Consider the following 20506-nt stretch of genomic DNA (forward strand, 5'->3'; position numbering starts at 1 on the left):
AAGCATTCCGAATGTGCACACTAAATGATGATTAAATTGAATTCTGTAACCTGCTTATACAGTCAAGGAAATAATGGTAAAGAATTCTAGGAAAGAAGATTATGGGCTCATTTATGAGTTTTTCTTACTTTGAAACCAGCTAAAATGATCTTAAATGATTTCAAAAACTCCTTTTAATTTTTTTTTCCTTAAGGAAACTAATAGAAATGATCAGTGAAGAGGAATGGGCACTGTCCCATGGCCATGCTGGCCAAAGTGTCCTCACCGTGATGCCAGTGGCACAAACTCCAGTGCTCTTCACCCACCTCCAGCTTCTGAGCAGTTATGTCATTTCATTGGCCACCATGTCTAAAGAGCTCTCCACAACTTTATCATCTTCTTAATTTTGTGGCATAAGGAAGATGTTAGATTCAACCCCATCGAAACAGGTGGACTCCAGCCCAGTTTTGGTTTTCTGCTGGCAAAACCCTGTGTTCCCTGAACCCGTCTGACACTCTGTTTTCTCTCATGCAAAAGGAATGAATCATGCTCAGCTGGAAGAGCAGTTATGCAGATCGACTGAGGAACGCGCGGGCATCTGAGTGTTTTATAAACTGTACAGCCTGATAAAATGTGAGAAAATATTATCATTGCTCCTTATCTCAGTACAAGTTTCCTGCAATGAAACTCTGAAAAGAAAAAAAAAAAAAATCCAAGATGCCTCTTTGCCTGCCAGGGAATGATCTCTCGTTTTTTTAAATCCAAGATGCCTCTTTGCCTGACAGGGAATGATCTCTCGTTTTTTTTTTTTTTTTTTTGGTCTCTCCGGCATCCAGTAACTTAACTTCTTCTGTAGGCGTCACTCACTGGTTTGTATTGCAATCAGCATTTGGATGGCCACATTGCCATTTATTTCAATCCTCAAGCAAATGATGTCTTCATTGTTAAAGAGGAGATAGGACTGCCTAAAGAAGTCAACTCTGCCTGGTCACCTAATTTTCTGGATTTGATTTTAAAACTCTCTCTTTTTAAGAACGGGTAGATAGGTCATCATGGAGATAGTAACTTTAATACAAAGTGAAAAGTCCCTCCCACTCCTTTAATGTAATACACATGGTTGGGAGAATAGGCAAAATGTTGAAGATACAGATTGGATAAGAAAAATTATGCTTTACCTGATTTCTAAAAGGGAAGTCAGCTTTCTGTAGAGTATATACCTTCATTGCTCCCCTGACCCCACCAAGAATGAAAGTAAGCAAGAAATCAAGCTAGTCAGTCCACCCTCAGTTTCCAGATCAAGTAAGGAAATGAGCCAGACCCTTATGTTTTACAATTAAACAAAACAAAACAATCAAACTTGCTAAAGTTTTGAGCAATTATATTTTAAAGTAGAACTTTCTCTGCACATTTTTGTTCATGTTTCTTTTCTAAATTATACTCATAAAATAAGTGGTAGAGCTATAATGAGATTATTTTTCAGAAATGATTCTTTTTCTTGTGAAAACTCTCAATGTTGATTAAAAGGTACAGTTGATTAAAAAAAGAAGGAGAAAGAATTGGCCTCAATATAGAATATTTTCTGTTTCTATATTTATCACATTTCTTTTGTATGTGTGTGTGTGTGTGTGTGTGTGTGTGTTAGAGAGAGAGAGAGAGAGAGAGAGAGAGAGAGAGAGAGAGAAACATAACAATCAATTTCCTCAGGTCCTAAATGATTATTTCTCTTTTACTGAATACTTGAATTGTCTGCACAATGTAGCTTCTTAGGAATTTTAAGAAAAAGAAATTTGCTTTGCATTGGCTGGCTCTCTTTGACTTTTTCTTATTTTGTATATAACTTTCCTCTACGATCCTAAATATCTGATTTTTATTTGTTAAAGCCTCAAAGGAACCTACTTTTATGATATGCCATTTTATTTGTTACTGCTTAAATATTTTAATTTTTCTTGTTAGTTTATACACATACACGTGTGTTGTCATTGGCTTTTCCTGTTTACACTGAGGAAGCTTCAGTTGCTTCCTACTGTATCATATTTGTGCCAGTTTGATGTGAAATTTACAGAGGTAGTCTCCAAAGAAGGAATTTTATAATAAATTTGGTTTATACATTTACCATCTAATAAATACATCCTTCAACTTTAAGACTTTGGATTTTTGGTTGTCAACCCGACACAAAACACTATCAATGGTAGCCAGACTCTAGTGTGCTTGAGTCTGCAGTGACCCTATGCATTCCTACAGTGCTTGCCAGAACAGGGTTGGAATGGGTTTAGGCCTTCCCATGCTCTATTCAGAGCAAGGTCATAGGAAATAACAAAGCCAAAAACACCACCACTATCAATGGTAAGCATATGAAAGCCTTGCATTGCAAACTGGGAGCTGCGGAGCTGTAAATATAATATGGTAGTTAACATTATGATTTTATACTATACTTGAAATTGGCTAAGAGAATAGTTTTTAAAAGCTCTTACCACACACACACACACACACACACACACACATATGGTAACTATGTGAAGTGAGTGATATGTGAATCAAGCTTGTATGTAGTAATAATTTCACAATGTATATGTATGTCAGAGCATCACATTAGATACATACAATTTTTATTTGTCAATTATATTTCAGTCAAACTTAGAAAAATTGGAAGGTGACTTTCAGATGGGAAGGTGGATGTTCATCTTTTGGGATCACCTATAGCTTAATTCAAGTGGTATTTGGCTGACTTCAATGTGTAAGAGCTGTCTCAGGCACTACCGGGAATATAGAGATCAGTAAGACCTGTAGTCTAGGGTTTTGCAGAGTATACAAATATATATGTTTTCAAAAGCTAAATTCAATATCTTAAGTAAAATTGAAAGAATAGCCTTGGGACTGAATACAAAACACTACTTGATAGAATTAAAGTCAAAATTCATTCTTAAACAAGGAATTAATTATTTTGTTTTGTTCTTGAGAAGATGAAACATTCAGGTAATTAAATAATGAAATCAACACTAATTTCCCCATAATAAAACTTTGGTTCAATAACAGGGAGTTTGTGATATTAATTTTAACTTAACTATTCTAACAAATCAAAACATTATTTTTCTCCAAGCGCAAGAGTCATCTTGTGAATGGCTGGATGCCTGAAATTTTTTTTATTGAAAACAAACAAGACCTAACCAGATACTCACATTTCATTACAATTGAAAGAACCTAACCTCAGATTGCAATGGAATTCGACGATGTTTTCAAGTGACATGATTAATAGTCAGGTAATGTGAATGTGGTGTGCGTTTTATTTCTATTTTGGATGGGATAATAGAGACAGCGTCATATTCCCTGTGAGCTCAGCATGCTGAATTGCTATGGGTGAATCTCACACCTCAGCTGCCTTGGCCACTCCCTTCTGTCACTGGCCCAGGGTATGTCACTTCACACCCTGGAGCCCCTGGAGTCACCAAGCATTCACCTTCCTTTCTCCATTCTCTGTTTCTCCCGCTCCTGGAAGGCACACTTTTAGCAGGGTGTCTTCCTCCTTCAAGTCCTTAGTAAGCGGATATGCCAAGCCCTGTGTGAGTCCTTTCTGTGTATTAACTTCTTTAATCCTCACCTCCATAATTCTGTCACTTCCCTTTAATAGTTGAGGGAAATAAGAAGGAACTAGCTCACCCACTATTCATCAGCAGTGCCTGGTCGGGGTCCAACATAGGCAACCTATGCTGGGCACTCACATTCTTTAATGAATAATTGCGGAATGAATCAAAAGTATTTTCTCTCCCAATCTATAAAAATGCCATAGCTGAGGTATTAGGTCTTACCTCCAATCTCTGTTCCCTCTCGTCAGCACTGCATCCCCCACCCAAAGTCATGCTTTTTGTTTTGCCCCCTTTACTGCCCTCAGGTTCTTTGAAACATACCAACTCACCTAAAATATTTATAAACATATTTCACAAATGTATACATTTTTATCTTCTAAAATGCCTCTTTTCTGTTGTGCATATATATTCTCTATGAAGGGAAAACTGGAAGAGACAATAAATATTTTTTGTTTCCTATTTTAGCATGCATTTTTTTCTTATTTCAGGTGAGTAATTTCAAATCGGATTCCTTACACTGGCCTTTCAGACTATTTTTTACTTTTACTTATTTATCAATAATGGCAACAAAAAAACTCTTTCTTATTCTCTTAATGGAAATTTCTGTGTTTCCTTTTGACTTATTCTTCAGTGCCAGAGGGAAAGATACATTTGCAAAGGATACCGATATATTTACCTTGCTCACAAGGATTCTGTTTCATTGTCATCTTGATAACTGACAACATAAAGTCTTGTAGAAGGTGGAGTTTGCTACCAACATGCTACACATACACAAAAAAATCACCTCCTGGAGGTAACAATGGCTCACTGACTTCTTGATGAAGGCCATCAAAGGAAGAGGCTGTCACTGAAAACCTGTTTATTTTTGGCAAAATGTAGTTGTAGTACAAGGAAGATATCTTTTAGTTTGGCTAGAGATGTGAAGGCCTCCAAAAATTCAGTTTATAACTCTGGCTACAATATATCTTTGGCTTTTATGTTACTGAGCTTGAAAAAACCGAAACAAACTGGTGGTGTAAGAATTTATTTGCAGTTGATTACAAATATGTGAGGAATTTATTACTAGATTTTTAAAATAAAATTCAGTTAAAATTATAAATAGGGATATATATATATATATATATATATATATATATATTTCTAATTTGTTATATAGAAGTACAATTCATATTATACATATAGAGCACAATTTTTCATATTTCTGGTTGTACACAAAGTAGAGTCACAGCATTCATGTCTTCATAGATGTTCTTAGGGTAATGATGTCCATCTCATTCCACCGTCTCTCCTACCCCCATTCTCCCTACTCCTCCCTCCTTTGCTTTATCTAGAGTTCATCTAATCCTCCCATGCTCCCCCACCCCATTATGAATCTGCATCCTTATATCAGAGAAAACATTCAGCATTTGGATAAGCAGGGATTTTGATTTGAAAAGAAATATAAACTAGGTTATCGGCATTCTGCATATTTATATTCCCATCTAACACGGAGGACACAAAGTATGGCAAAAATGGAGAACTCCAGTCAAATGAAGTAATTATACAGTTTAATAATTGCACCAACAAACTGTCATCACCAGTAAAGAAATACTCAGCAATATCTGTAGAATAGATTTCAGGGGAACCTGTCATAACCAGTATGGGGTCTTCAATGACCCTCAACAATCTCTAGCTCTGTTCAACTTAGGGAGCCTAGCTACATCAGCAGTAAAAGGGACTGAACTCTTAACTCTCTTTTATTCACCTTGATCCCTCCATTTTGCTCAACATATTGAATTCAAGCAGGAGGCTATAGGATTCCACCCGCATAATGAAATGGAAGTTGGAGGATTTGGGATCTTGTCCTTATTTGAATCTTTATACGTTACCGGGCTCTTTCTACAGCCTGGGCGGCCTTTGGGTTTATGACCAAGGTCAGACAGTCTAACTTTTCTGCTCTTCACATGAGCTACCATGCATAGAAGGAGGTTTAAGAGTCAGAAAATTGCAGCTACACAGGACACTTTCTTAGCATCAAAAAGCAAATTGAAGCTTTTGTCATTAAGAATGTGAAATCAGTTGCTCAATAGTGGAAATAAAATGAGGATTGCTGCCAATATTGGCAGTTGGTAAGCGATGTCATGAAACATTTTTAAAAAGTATATTCAATGAGTGAGCGTGTGCACCCACTCTCTTTTAAATACACTAACCAGTTGAAATATAAAAATGTTAAATGGCTGAGCATTAAATTTAAATGATGAAGAAGAAAGATGTGCCCAAGGCACTTGCCCTGACTCAGGGAGAAAAGATTATTGCGGGTCATTGAACTAGAACAGAAGTTTATAGAAGGTTATCAAGGGAAAGAAAAAGACTTTTAAAAAAATCACAATGACCAAAAAGATCACTAATTGTATATCTAATTTTAAAATGCTCACATTCTATAACTATTTTGAATATCACTGATGTGTTCTGGAAATTAAAATTAAGAAAAAAAAGGAATGTTCATAATAATAATACAACCGTATTTGTATAGCTCTTTGAAAGTAGTATTTAAAAACAATTCTTTTTCTCTTAGATTTCAGACAGTAGATTCTCAGAAGATATTTGTGGCATTGAGTGGAATGCCATCACTAATGCCAAAGCATGTTCTGCTGTTTTTTCATTTGGGCTTCAAAATGGATCTGTGAAGCAGTGGACATACTATGAAAGGGGAAATAATAGAATTTAGGTGGTCAGGCAGTGCAGTCTCACTACCAGGGTCCTAGCATCAGGAGACTTTAGTCTATAACACTAGACTTCTTGGCTCATTCATGTGTAAAACAAGGATATAAGTAATACACTAAGGTTGTTATAAAGATCTGTCTTAGTCTGTTTTCTCTTGCTATAATAGAATACCAGAACCTGGGAATTTTATAAAGAAAAGGGGCTTTACAGTTCTGGAGGCTGGGAAGTCCAAGAGCATTTGCTTGGCTTCTGGTGAAGGCCTTATACTGCTTCAAGTCATGGCAGAAAGTGGAAGGACTGGAAGTACGTGCAGAAGAGAGAGGGGCAGGGAGTGCTGTACACTTTATAACAACCTGCTTTTATCATATCTAACCTACTTTCATGGGAATTATATGAATCCCCTTGCAAATGTGACCCAAACACCTCTTTAGAGCCCCACTACCTCTTAACACCATTACATGAACAATTACATTTCAGTTTAAATTTTGGTGGGGACCAACCATATCAAAACCATAGGATCTAATGAGAGGATACCTTTGAAGCACTGAGCACAGTATCTGGGACCCAGCCACACTCAGTGAATGCCAGCTGTGACATCACTTTAATCTGTTGCAGCTGTTTGAAGTGACACACGTGCCTCAGATTCCTAACCACCCATCTAATTAATGTTGGGAGCTCTCTACTCAAGCTGTGGCCTTCTCAGAAAAGTGATCATAATATAAGAATAAAAGAAAGTGATTCTTTAACATCATCATCTTTTAACTGTTCTTGCAGAATGGATAAAATATTGCTTCATGTTTGCTAAGTTTGGATCAGAAAATTATGGGAACAAATAATTGCCCATCCCTAATTTTAAAGGTGCATATGGATGATGACTTTTATTTTTATGGGCTTTTAAAACATTGCTGTCTAATTAATTATCTTGAGAAGAGTGACTTCCTTGAATTGAAAGATGTCAATTTTAAAGACTTAAGAGAAATGCATATTGGGAAAACCTGCACATTGGAGCCTCAAATAGAACCTAAAAATTCATGATATTAAAACACCACCACCAACAACAACATATCACCGTTTTAGAATCCTACCAGAAGAAAACCATTGCCAACTTACAAAAGCTAATGTCAGAAAATACTTATGAAAGTAGAGTTTATTAAATTACATAAAAACAGATGTCCTTGTAAGCTACTAGATGTAAAAGCACCTCAAACACTTCTAATGGAATTATGTCTTCTGAGTACATTGTGTGGAAGGAAGGTATAAAGAACACTAGAAGATAAGGTGCAAGAGACTTCACCTGGGGCTGCTTAATAACAACAATGTGTAATCTTTAGCTTGAAGTTAGACCTAATTCTGAGATTTTAATACACTCATGTTTGTATTAGTGAATGCCCACACCTTCAAAATCCAATCCATGTCCACAGCTACCTTTGCTCTTCTTTTTGTATTGTAATCTTAGACTAATATCAATCATGATCAAGGAATTGCTATATTATGTAGAGCTTGCAAGGATTTCTGAAAATTTGGTATTGTAATGTTTCCCTCCCATTTTTCTATTAAGTTTACATGAACCAGAGATAACCTAAGTGGATTCTGTATAAAATCAAATACTCTTCTCTTTAGTCCCTGACAAGAAAACAGGCTCCTCTTAGTTTCTGGTGTCATCAGGGACACTTCCACTGGCCTGGTTGTTCAATTTCTAAGCTTCTGACTCTGGACCTTTAGCTTCTGTATCCAATTAACTAGGAGATAATGGCAACTCTCCCTCCCTCTGCGGTGTGAGCTAACACCTGCTCTCCCTTTAAAATGAGGTTCAAACGTCAACTCCTCTAGGAAGCTCTGTTGAACCCCAAAGCCTGGTGGGCCTCTTTCCTTTATATTTCTGAAACACCACAGATGCCCATTTTATTACCAAACTTGCTGCATTTTGTTATTATGATCGGCAAGAATAACATCCTAGGATTGTGGTTCTCAACTTTTGTAACATATTAGAATCACCAATACTTAAATTAAAACCTCGCTGAATCAGAATCTCTGGGGAGGTAAGGCCCAGACAAAATGTTTTAAAAGCAGCATTTTTCAAATTTTATTGTACCAACAGTTCACCTGGGGTTCTGGTTAAAACACAGATTCTGATTTTATAAGCTCTGGGGTGGGACCTGAGATGGTATATTTTGAACAAGGTCTCACAGATGCTGCTTATGCTAAACCACCTCAAAGTTGCCTGCAAATGGTCATGCATTTTAGGAAAAAAATATCCTTACCTATATCTGTATCTATGTTTATATCTTATGGTCACAAACTCTTACCCAGCACAGGACTCCTCTCCAGTTACCTCTACCTGCCATCACCTTTTTGTATGAGTGGAATTGTTGAGATTTTTCTCATAAATGAGAATTTGGTTCATCAGTATTTCAGCTACAATTGTTCTTCACCACTTTCATCTCAGGGAATGCATTCTCCCCAGCCCTACCTTTTTCTTGTTTCCCCTCTCATCCTCACTGGTTGTGCAACACAGTGGAAGGCTGAGGGGCATCAAGAGAGGGAGAGGAGGCAAGTCCCACTGCTGTAGCTTGGGCTTCAGCTTCTAAGCACACTCTATTTCTTTACATCATTGGACCTGGGATTCCCTCTTTGGCTCTCGTGACCTTCTGGAACCCCCTTTTCCTCTCGTACCCCTGAAAGCTCTCTGCTCCCCATTCCCATCTCATATTTTCCTTGCTCACCACAGTCACGACTATCTCTTCTGACTTACCCCAAGATAATATAAACATCAAATGTTTGTAATAGAAAATATTTTTCTTTGGAATTTAAGCTCTATGTGCTCAACAGCATTACTTTTCCTCACTTCACACTTCTATCCTTCCACATACGGATCAGATCAATCTTCTCTGTTTTAGGCAACCTTGTTAGGCTCTGGGTAATTATTGTTTAGTAGGGCTAACGGCAAGATTGAAGCCTTTTTTAGTTTTTGTGCATCTTATGTGCCAACTTAACTAGAGTCCCATGGTTCCCGGAGTGTGTGCCGAGGCAGCCTGGGATGCAGCAGGAAACTCCTCTGAACTTTTTTTTAAAAGTTCATGGGACAGATAGGCACATATCACAGCCATCAGCCCCCTTGAGAATTACTGGTTCAAGTTAGTTCTCAATTTCTACAGTAGGTGGTGCTGCACTCCATTGAATGATGTCATTTGTAACCCAAGTTTTCCATAGTGGCTGTGATAAAAGCAACCGCAGTACAAAAATCATTGTGGAAAAGGAAACAAGGAGGGTGGTATCAGATCTGACAGAAAAGTTGTTCAATGTCCAAGAAATGCATATATTCCATTTGTAAGTAACTGTGGTTAAGAGTGAAATAAAAATATTATTTTTTTCTGTCAATTAAGACATATTATTTTTTTTTCGAAGAGTTACTAGATTGTTAGAGCAGAAATACTAAGTTGTTTGAGCTTGTTTAATACATGGAAACATTAGGTGTTTCTTTTACCTTAAGGCCACTGTTAAAAAGACCTTTAGAGAATGTTTTGGAACCTCTGCTCTAGTCTAACATTGTCCTAACATGGATGATATGAATTATTACATCAGGTGTCTATTTTATTCCATGTCAATTAAAGGTGACCACATGGCCACAGATGAGGGACACTTGTTTCTCTTTTTTTTTTTTCTGAAAAATGTTTTTTCTTTTCCTCATGTCTCATAACTACGAGGAGCTGAGGGAGGGGCAAGAGGGAAGAGCAGATGATGGTGAGGTAGGGAAATTTTGCAAAATATCCACGTGCGACGAGTCTGGTTAAAGCTATCACTGCAAAGGGATTTTACCATTATCATCTATATTTTCCACCCACTGAGATTTGTTAATTACCCCATTTTACTTCTGCAGTGATATAGAAGTTAATGTTCCACTAGACTGCATTGCACATTTGTTTAATAGAGCATATACAATGATTTTTTTTTCACCAGTATTAGTAGTTTCTTTACACACCTATTGTGTGCTAGCCTAAACTGCGTGTCTCAGACCACCCTGCAACTCCACCAGGTATGCATTGCTTCATGTATGTTCTAGATGAAGAGATGAAAACCTGAAACAGTTAATAACCTGCCCTGGGTCACAGTGGCAACTGGCAGCACAGGGATGCTCCTCGGATCTGCTTGAGTCCACAGCTTGCAACTTTTCCCCATGGCAATTGGACCTCTCACAATTATAACTGTGAAACTGATTCTTATGCAGTTTAGCTGCCGCTGCTTCTAGTACTCTGAAATATCCTGGACTTTCTTTAAGAATATGTGGCATCATTGACATAACACGGCATCACAATTTGAGAAGAAAAGCAGAAAAGAAAAAAGTGGGGGAAGGGGGGTCAATCCTTTAGACAAAGCACTTTTTAAAACTTAATCTTCTTTGGCAATAAGATATTTGTGCTGTAAAAAGTGCTTTAAAGAATTAAAGATTTTTTTTTAAACAATTCACCACCACCCTATTAACACAGTGTTTTTCAAATTTCACAAAGGAAATGCAGTACAAGTAAATGAACTGTCTTTCCTCAGTGGTCACACAGTGTGTGAGTTTCACAGCAAATCCGTGGCTACATCCTTGGGGGATCTATGTTGATGTTCACCCCTTCACTGAGCACTTCCTTTCCTATTTTATTCCACATTAATAATTCACTTCACTGGAACATTGCCTGGTTATCTCAGCCTAAGCCACGGTCGGCTTTTCTCCTTCATTCATAGTGGTAAATACTTAGAATATTTGCACACAGTGATTCAGGGATATTTGATCACAGATTGAAGTGTGAACATGCAGCTCTTGGAATCGGCAAGACTTATTCTATTTGCATGATACCCTAATAGAGGCGTTCAAAAATAATTGCTATGATAAGAAATGAAGACATTTTATATTTGTATTTTTATGTTCATTCTCATTTTGTTTATGTAAGGGATGCGTATCAATACTTTTTTCTCATCAATACCACCTTATGGAACGCCGAATCTGCAAAGCATGAGCCCACATTCCTGGCATTTCTTTTACCTCTTTGCAGTATGCAGATATTCTGCCACAGGAAGGTAGGTGATGATACAATTTCAGTGACACTCATGATGACAGTCAACCCAAGCTGCTTCTCTGACTCAGCTCCAGGAATTGTAAGGGCTATAATAAGCCATGCCTCCTCACTCTACTTTCTAGAGTCAGTAAGATGGTCAGAAACTGTTTAGAAATAGCACCTTTACATAACCATTTTTCTCTTTTGTCAACCTGGCTACAAGTAAATCATAGAATTTAAAACATCTCATTTTTGCCAATTACCTGAGATGAGATTAAGGCTAAATAGTAACCACTGCCAAGATAACCACCACATCTGACCCATGGTGCTGGGTTTTGACAACAAAAATCTTCATTTGGTCCAGAACAGAGAGGGCGTGGGTAGCAGAGTTAAGAAATAGTTAATTTGAATTTGGCCAAAGGACTCCAGCTCAGAATGTTTGCTTTCAGATGAGGAAAAGGAACCTACCTCTCCTTACAGCATAATCTCTCTATTCCTATTTTTAATCCACCCTACTTTATAAAATAGCTGGACCCCATTTTTCAAGCTAAAGTAAAAATTAAAGGATTTATGATAATCCTATGCGGATGGTTGTGGGCGTTTCATTTTTCACTGAAGCATTTTCTCTTTCTTTGTTGCACAGCTAACATTTCTCAGCTTCTTGCTACAGTCTTCTTCCCGAAACTACTCAAGTAGGAAAAAAAAAAAAAGTCTTACCAGATAAGCAACAATTCTCACTGTACTGGGGAACAGTTGACAGCCTCCCCGTCTATTTATGAGAAGTAACTTCTTCAGGCTTTGAAACCCAGAATGTGAAAGCGCGCACAGGAATCCTACCTTGCCCACGTACTGATAATCCGATCCCGTGTACTCCTCCAGGAGAAAGAACTGATTCCACATCCAGCTCCTTTTCGAACGGTTCAGCTCATTTTTGCTGTTTCCAGAGAGCTCCAGGGCCCTTTTCTTTGCTGGGAAACCACTAGTCCTCTTAGATAACGGAGTGGAGAAAGTTGGGTAGGGCTGACCGACCCAAAAGAGCAGCAAGAAGTACCGGTAAGTTCTCATGCTGATAGCACCGTGAGTCCCGGGTAGCGAGTCCCCCTCTCCTTGAAGCGCCTCTTCTCACTGCACGGTATCCAGCCTCATTCCTCCTTTCTTCCTTAATGTTCTTTGCTTGGCTCTCAGAGGATATCTGGAAAGAATAATAACATATCAAGCATTTTTAGAGATGCTTAAAATTCAGTGTTAGAGCAAATAGGCTGGAAAAGGGGGGCAGAAATTTGAATAGCAAAACAACAACAAAAAAGAGTTGGCTATCAATTTTGAAATGAGGAAACCGGTCTTTCAGATATGCTAAGTGGAAGGCATGTGCCGGTAGGAAGCTGCTGTTTTCCTTCTTTTCTATCACTTAAAAATCCTATTTTAAGTAATAGCGTTGCTATAGGTCAACATGTCAGAATGGATTATTTCACTACTCTTTTACCTTGGAATATGTGGGCTGAGATCTGGTTAGAAGAAACGAGTTTGTGTTTCTGATTCTATTTGCATATTTATCCTCGTGAAATCTAAGGCAAAGAATACCACAGGCAATTTAAATTCAATTGAAAGTGGATAATGTTGAAATTTCGGGAGGATGCATTGCGCACCTGTGTTGTGCCAGGCACCAGGCAAGGCAGAACCTATTCTGCAGACTCTTGGCTGCAGAGATGTGCTGTGTTGGAACAGTTTGGGTCAAGTAAGGTTGGAAAAGACAGTTCCCTTTTCTTCACAGTGCAGGTTAGCATATTGAAGTTTCTGAAGTGATATTTTACACCAATTACAATAAACCTATTTAATTCACATTCTCCAGACTGGACCAGAAAACTATTTTTGCTCTTGAGATTTACTTACATTATAGGATGGGTCAATGAACAACAGATAGAAATTGTATTTAAGAGCTAATAAGAATTAAATGATCAATTCTATTCAAAATCATTTAGGAGATCCTGAGATTTTTTTTATCCCCAAATTTCACTTGTGTCTTAAGCAATCACATATGTATGTTAAAATCGGTCAAACAGTTTCTATGTAATTTTCACAGATGCATCAAACATATCTAAGAATCACAGTGAGGACCACCAACTGCAAGATCTTCAGAAAAGTCAGCTATTATACGTGTGGGTAATAATTTTCCATGGCAAATATTAATTTTCAAGAATACAACCTACCATTAAAAGATCCTGGAGCCAGACTGCTTGGCAAAGATCTCCCAACTTGAGTTACTAGCTTATGCTTAAAGTTGATTATGCCTGCCTTCTTCCTGAACTTTTCTACATATCTGGGGTAGGGGGACAATCTAACAAAATACTCCTTTATCTTACTATTTTATTTTATTTTATTGGTTTGAAATCAGGGGCATTCAACCACTGAGCCACATCCCCAGCCCTATTTTTTATTTTTTTGCATTTTATTTAGAAACAGTGTCTCACTGAGTTGCTTAGTGCCTCCCCATTCCTGAGGCTGGCTTTGAACCAGAAATCCTCCTGTCTCAGCCTCCTGATATCTTACTATTTGATGGAGGAAAATCATTTTATTAAAAAATATTAACAACAAGGAAGTACTTTCTAGGGTAGGACATAATTGTAATTGAACTGCTATACTCACTCTAAGCCATGTTAAAGAAACATATTTTAGGGAATTTGATCTGCCTTTTTAAATTTTATTCCTATTATTCTATCACATAAATGTATACATGACCATTTTTACCTCCAGCAGTGAGTAATCATAATCACCTAACAAGTGGCTTAGTGGAAGTTTTCTGTTGGAAGATAAGTGAAATATTTCATGATGTTCAGCATTTTAAAACCTTTTTTCCATTATTATGCATCTTCTTGACAGTAAGCTGGGGAAGTTGAAAATTCTACAGGTGAGTAAATTAGTACTGTGTCAATTAGTCACTCTGGAGAAATGCCAGGCAACAGTATCCTTGTCATTTTGCAGCTTTGGTACAGGTGTGGAATGACTGACGATCAATTAGGTAACGATGATTCTTCTCTCTGCTATGGATGGGGCATAGAGGGGACAAGGGGGCATATGGAGAAAAGCCCTCAAAAGACATTTATTCATTTTTAGAAGTAGAGATCACACTGAGGTTGATTCAGCACAATTACATTTTTCTTAATTTCCTACATTCTCTATTATTTGCAAAGACAAATCCTGCAGTGAAGAATTACACGTCTGCTGCTGCACTCTGTGTGAGCCCCATGGTGCTGGCAGGAAAGAGGGATGCAGAGAATGGAGGCGTCAGCTGCTTAAAAGGCTGGCTCCTAAAGGCCATTTTAAAGAAAAATCGATCCCTGTGGGTGTTGTATGCAAACTCTACAAGCTGTTGCCACTTGAATATTAAATATTAGTTCTTTTTAATATCACAGATACCAAAATGTCAAGTATTTCATTTTTTTTTCTTTGTTGGTAATGAGCTTTTAAAGTGATGCAAATTTAAGCAGTGTTTCCAAGTATTCTATAATGTCTAGTTTGCTATAATCCAGTTCTTCTTGTATCAACTTGACAGGGTGAGGCCTTGTTAAAAACTCAATATGCAAAACTGAACACCACGAGCCACTCACATTTGATGTTAGTTTTTTTAGAAGGGCAGATTTAACTTGAAATTCTATGATTAAAAACCCTCTCTAAACTATTAAATATACACATCTTTATAACATTCTTTCTTTTTAGCTTAACAATCCCCATTTAATGTTTCTTAATAGGCAGGATTGCATGGTGGTTAAGATTATCAATGCTGAAGTCAGATTGCCTGTGTTTAGATCTAGGCTCTGAAATTTAGTCTCTATGAATTTGGGAAAATAATCTCACCCTACCTCAGTTTCTTCTTCTGTAAGTGGGGATAATTATGGTATGTACCTCATAGGGTTTTGTAAGGATTAAACAAGTCCTTATGTGCAAAGTACTTAGAACAGTACCAGGGCCTTAGAAAGATATTAGTAAGTGTGATTTATTGTTATATTACTTTCATTATTGTTACTACTATTTGTATTGCTGGTCTAGACTCCATCTATCACACATTTCATGAGTCTGCAGAAGCTGAGTTCTCTCTTAGGCCTAAATACTTTCTTGTTCAGAAAGCATCTTCAAGCAAGTCAAAATTCATTTAAAATTTGAAGCAAAGAAGCACTTGAAAATCAGAATGAATTCTCTGCCTAATTGTTTTCTTTTGTGTGGACTTGGATTCAGCACTTAGTAGTAATAGACACAGGGAAGGCAGCAACACGCTATTTCTGTAACCACTGATTGCACAACAGAGAAGAGCATGGAAAAAGGAGAGTTTGCTAGAGGACCAATCCACTTATAGAATCTGTTCATTTCTTTTGTCCTTTCCATTTTATTATGCTAAGATCTAAAAAAAAAAAATCATCTTTACTTTATTAAGGTAGGGGAAAAACCAGAACTAGCTTCCACTTAGTAATTTTGCCTTTGTACAAATGGTATTGACAATTAACATACTGACATGATTCGTGTGTTATATCAGATAAGAATCAGATATAATTAAAATGAAACACATTTTTTTTTAGGTTTTTGCTTAATCTGAAAATATGAAGTGCAAAGAAAGTGAATATTCTCCTAGCAGGGTTTTTAACGAAAAAAAAATCAGAAAAATCAGGATTCAAGATGAGGAATAGTCATGAGTTCAAGCAAAGAAAAGTGCTCATAAGTAACGTGGGAAGCTGTTGACTTCTGAATAGTCAAAACACAGGAGGAGTGCAGGGCCAGTGGTATTAGAGGTGGTGACTCATTCATAGATGCCAGGAAGTTGACTGGAAGGACAAGGAAGTAAGAATATACACAGAAGGAACCAGAAATTTTGACAGTGGGAGAGAAGGCAAATATTGTACCATTTTGTGTCCTCCCAACCCCTCCCTTTCATCTCCTCTTGGCATTAAGAGAAACTCAGGAAAATAAACAACTCTATAAAAATTCAAATTCAACTGCCTAATTACAGTCTAATGATAGTTTAGCAAGACTCTGTCTCAACTTTGGATTTTCTATTTGTTGGGGTCTAGGCTTTTTGGGGGAGAACTTTCTACTTCTTATAAGCAATCATAGGTATGCTCTGAAATCTGATGGGAAAAAGTTGTTGATCCAGAAAAATCTTTGCAGAAGCCTGATTTTAGTGACATGTAGAAGGTAATTAAGATGTTTATGGATAAATGGGCAAGACTCATACAACACTGATAATTGCATACTTTGAAAATTTATTTGCCTGGCAGCAAACATGCATATATGCTTTAATCTTTATGGAAGTACTTAGTCAAGTCCAGGTTTTAGTCAAAGCATGGCATTCAGGAGGAGTCTGGGCCTCATTAATTCAGGTTCTATTAATTTGGAATATGTGATAATTAATGCAAAGTTTTCCCTTGATTAATACAACCTTTGTCCTAGATTATTGGAAATTAATAGTATAAACTCGTTCCATAGGATATTAGAATGAGAAGACAAACTACAATGTCTACTGGTTCCCTAGAGTACTTTGAATCACTTTTCATTCACCAATAATTAATATGGTAATTAGAAAATTTCTCCATTGATTGAATTGCTTCTCCAGTGACTTATGTTTGATAACAGTTTGAATGACTCAACTGTATTATCTGGTTTTCAGATACTGATTCCATTAACACTGTTTACAGACAAACAGGTAAATATTTGAAAGCAAGATAATTATGTGAGAGTTTTAAAATTCAGACCTGGCATATGGTTGTTCTAGTGTTCTTGATTAATTCTAATCAGGACAATATTACTATAATGCTACTAGACTTACAAATTAAACCAAACATATTCATTTTTTTTTTTTTTGGTTTGTGATGCCTTTACTTTGGTCTTGAAAGTACAGTACACATTTGGTAAAGCAGTGCTACAGATATACTTTTACTACTGAACTAATAAAAGGAGGCTCCAAAATCTATTATGAAATTGTGTTTTCAGATAAAGGGTGTTGCACAAGAGACTGTGGCATAACACTTTGCATCATGCTACCCACAGAAGATGTTTCTGAAGTATTGTTTGACTAAAGTCATCCCAACCCACTGAAGAACTTACACTTAAGTCATCCTAACGAATAAGCATAGAACTCTTTTCAGCATATGTGTCACAAACCACTTATTATTTTTTGGTACGGTTTTCTCATGTTATATAATTAATGAAGGAGGAAGCAGCTGGTTGTTTATAGTTACTTAACACTTCTCTTGACCCCATTGCACTCAATGCTGAGCCTGAAGTTCTCCATTCCTGCTCTGGGTGCAATGGGAACAAGCATGGTGTTGACAACATTCAAATATAGTGAATTAAACAAACAGAATAGCATGTGGGGATGAATTAAACCAAATGAAGCCAAAGGTAAACTTGCCTTTGTACAAATAAATCTTTAAAAATACATGTTATTTGTTCAGAGAGAAGAGTTTTATAGCCAATTAAGTTTGCTGAAGATCAATTTTCTGATCACCCAAGAACCTTTGTTTTGAATAGGTTGCTTCCTGCTATGAATAAAAGAGTGTGCCTGTAGGACATGGTAGATCTTCTAGAAGTGATGACATAAGGATAGAACCAATTTAAAATTTTTGGTAGGGATTTCACATGAAGTCTTCATTTCTAATCCTCCATTTCATTTTTTCTGTAAATGTCAAAGTCACTGTTGAGTAAAATTGGTTCCGTTTCGTGTGTGTAATGAACTCCACTGAAATGTGTCAAACAGCTTTGGCACCTCTCACCACGTAGCGTTTCTTCTGTGCCAATGAATCATTATGGCAACAGCCATCAAATGATGCCTGATTTTTTTGTAAATGTTTATATTTGTGGATAATATGCCAATCTGTTTGCAAACTGATGCATTTCCAGATGAAGCCATTTCAACAGTATTACCCTCGTTCTAAAATCATATTCCGCACATTAGATTAATGAAGATAAAAATCAAATGTGTTACAGCACATAAACCCCGGTTTTATATGTAGTTGAGGCTCAAGGAATATTTGGGTTGATACTCACATAGGACAAAACAAACACATTGGAATCAGAGGACAAAGACAAAGTTCTTGTTTCACATGGAGGGAAAAGCCTAAACTATTTTGTTGTGAGAAGAAGTGTCAGAATATGGTTAAAATCAGACTCTAGCATGCCACACATCAGGGTTAGAATCTCAGGCCTCCCCAAGAGTAGTGGGACAAGAAGAGACCAATTTGTGCCCCAATTTCCTCAACTAAAAATGGGAGGGTATTAATAGTACTTATCCTCATGGAATGGCAGTGCAGATGAAATTAACAAGTTCAACTATTTCATTACAATGGTCAAAACCATGTCACCCAACAAAGAATGTCTTAGCAGAGGACACAGGCAGGACATAAGCTTAGGACAGGATTTTGCCTTTTGAGCAGTCTTTGTTTTGCCTTTGGCAATGATGAAACTTAAGCCAGTTCCTAGTCTTTAGAAACCAGCAGATCTCCATCTCTGGGTTAACTTGAAACCTCAGAAGTCTGGGTGAGTCTGGTTCCAGAGTTGGTGGTGCAGCCTCTTGCACCAGTGCAGATGCTTCCCGGTGGCTACAGCCCTTACTGTTCCTTATTGTGTCCCCTTCTGGGGCCTTAGGTTCAACTGCCATTTACCATCTCACTTTCACTTCAGGTTTCTTAGAGCTACTTAGTTTTCTTAGGTCCTTCTCTGCATCCTGCCTGGCTCCTGAGGGCCTCTGGACTTGTAAACCCTGTTTTCCCCCAAAGATTTAGTCATGTGAACAAAGGAGAAGAGAATGTGTTTCATACTTTCAATTAACTATTCATGATAGGAATTTAAACATTCTTGTAGCAGAGTGTATGTTTAGTTTGCAGAAATGTATGAAAAACTTGATTTCACATTACCCTCTGTTTCTATGTTAGGTTGTCTGGCAGCTACATTAATTCCTTTGGACACATAGCCACTTAAAACAATGAAGTTTAAACAAGACTGGGAGATGTCTAAACCCACTAACTAATTAGCATGAATATTTTCAAAATTTCAATGAGTTTGTTAGTCTTTTAATGCTCAATGAAAAGGCAGCCTGAGAGTATTGACTGGGAGCTATGGGCTAGCAGTAAATAGGGTATCTTCATGGGTATGGGGAGTTCAAAACAGACTTAACCTTATTAAATTACAAAAGGCATCACATATCTAAGTTTACCATTAAGTATTTATAAATTTGGCACATCATACATGGTTTTTAAAGACTTGAACTTGTATATAGTGTTATGAATAGCATAAATGTTTTGTTTTTGCTGACATATGTCTAAGTTTTTTTTTCATCACTGTCTTTCAAACTTTTATCAATGATGTTTAACTCCTAGATAAGAACACTGGTTGACACTTGGTATTTTCTATTCCATAACTTACTATGTGTTAGGTACCATCCTAAGCACATCATAAAGTTGTTTTGATCTAATTCTCACAACAATTCTATGAGGGGAAATAATATTCTTCCAATTTCTTCAGATGATAAACTGAAGCTTAGAGAGGATGAAGAAATGGTTCAAGGTTGTGCAATATGTATGTAATGAACCTAAGCTAACTGAAGGAATCAGATTAGGGTATCCTCACTCCAAACCCACATGAAGGAGTCACAGGCCAGGCTGTTGCCCACATGATAAGTGATCAATATAGCTGTGACCTTATAATTGAGTCTTCATGATTCCCCTAAAAAATAGCACCAATACAGGTCTCCAAGAAGTAAAATAATTGTCACAAAGTTTATGAGCTAAATAAGAACAGCAAACAAATATTTGCACTGTGCCAGGTAATAGGATAAATGCTCTACAAATATATATGTCTTACAGTGGTCCTTTGAGATGAGGACCATGTTCTTATTCTGCTTTAGAGATGAGAAGCACAGTCCTAGAGGAACTGGAGACTTTGCCCAAGGGTACACAGTAAGTGAGGCGCAGAAATTGGATAAAACCCAAATAACCTAGAGGTTCCTTCTTAATCCTAACACCCACTATCTCATTTGTATTTTGCTCTTGGAAACGGCATCTAGGTTTCATTTACTCTCATTTCAGACAAAACTTGAACAAATTTATCGTCAGATTTCTAAATCCCCAACAAATTGAACAAAAAGGCAAGGAGCGCTGGAAGCTGGAGTATCCACATTAGTGGGAAGGAATAGCTAAAAGGCTCAGGGCGAGTGGTCACATA

The 20506-nt window shown here is 37.2% G+C and overlaps 1 protein-coding gene across 3 annotated transcripts in view; it reads right to left on the reverse strand.

The window, feature by feature from the left end:
- Cdh6 (cadherin 6) overlaps positions 1-20506 on the reverse strand; it is a 123289-nt gene that overhangs the window by 42956 nt on the left and 59827 nt on the right. For all 3 annotated transcript variants that reach the window (XM_046422311.2, XM_046422312.2, XM_046422313.2), the window contains one exon: positions 12140-12494. In XM_046422311.2, coding sequence (XP_046278267.1) covers positions 12140-12367 — 228 coding nt within the window. In that variant the 5' untranslated portion in view covers positions 12368-12494. The remainder of the gene's footprint in view (positions 1-12139; positions 12495-20506) is intronic.

This window comes from Marmota monax, unplaced genomic scaffold, assembly GCF_021218885.2.
Source record: "Marmota monax isolate L192 unplaced genomic scaffold, Marmota_monax_Labrador192_F-V1.1 WCK01_AAM20220418_F8-fsc00077, whole genome shotgun sequence".
Lineage (NCBI taxonomy): Eukaryota > Metazoa > Chordata > Mammalia > Rodentia > Sciuridae > Marmota > Marmota monax.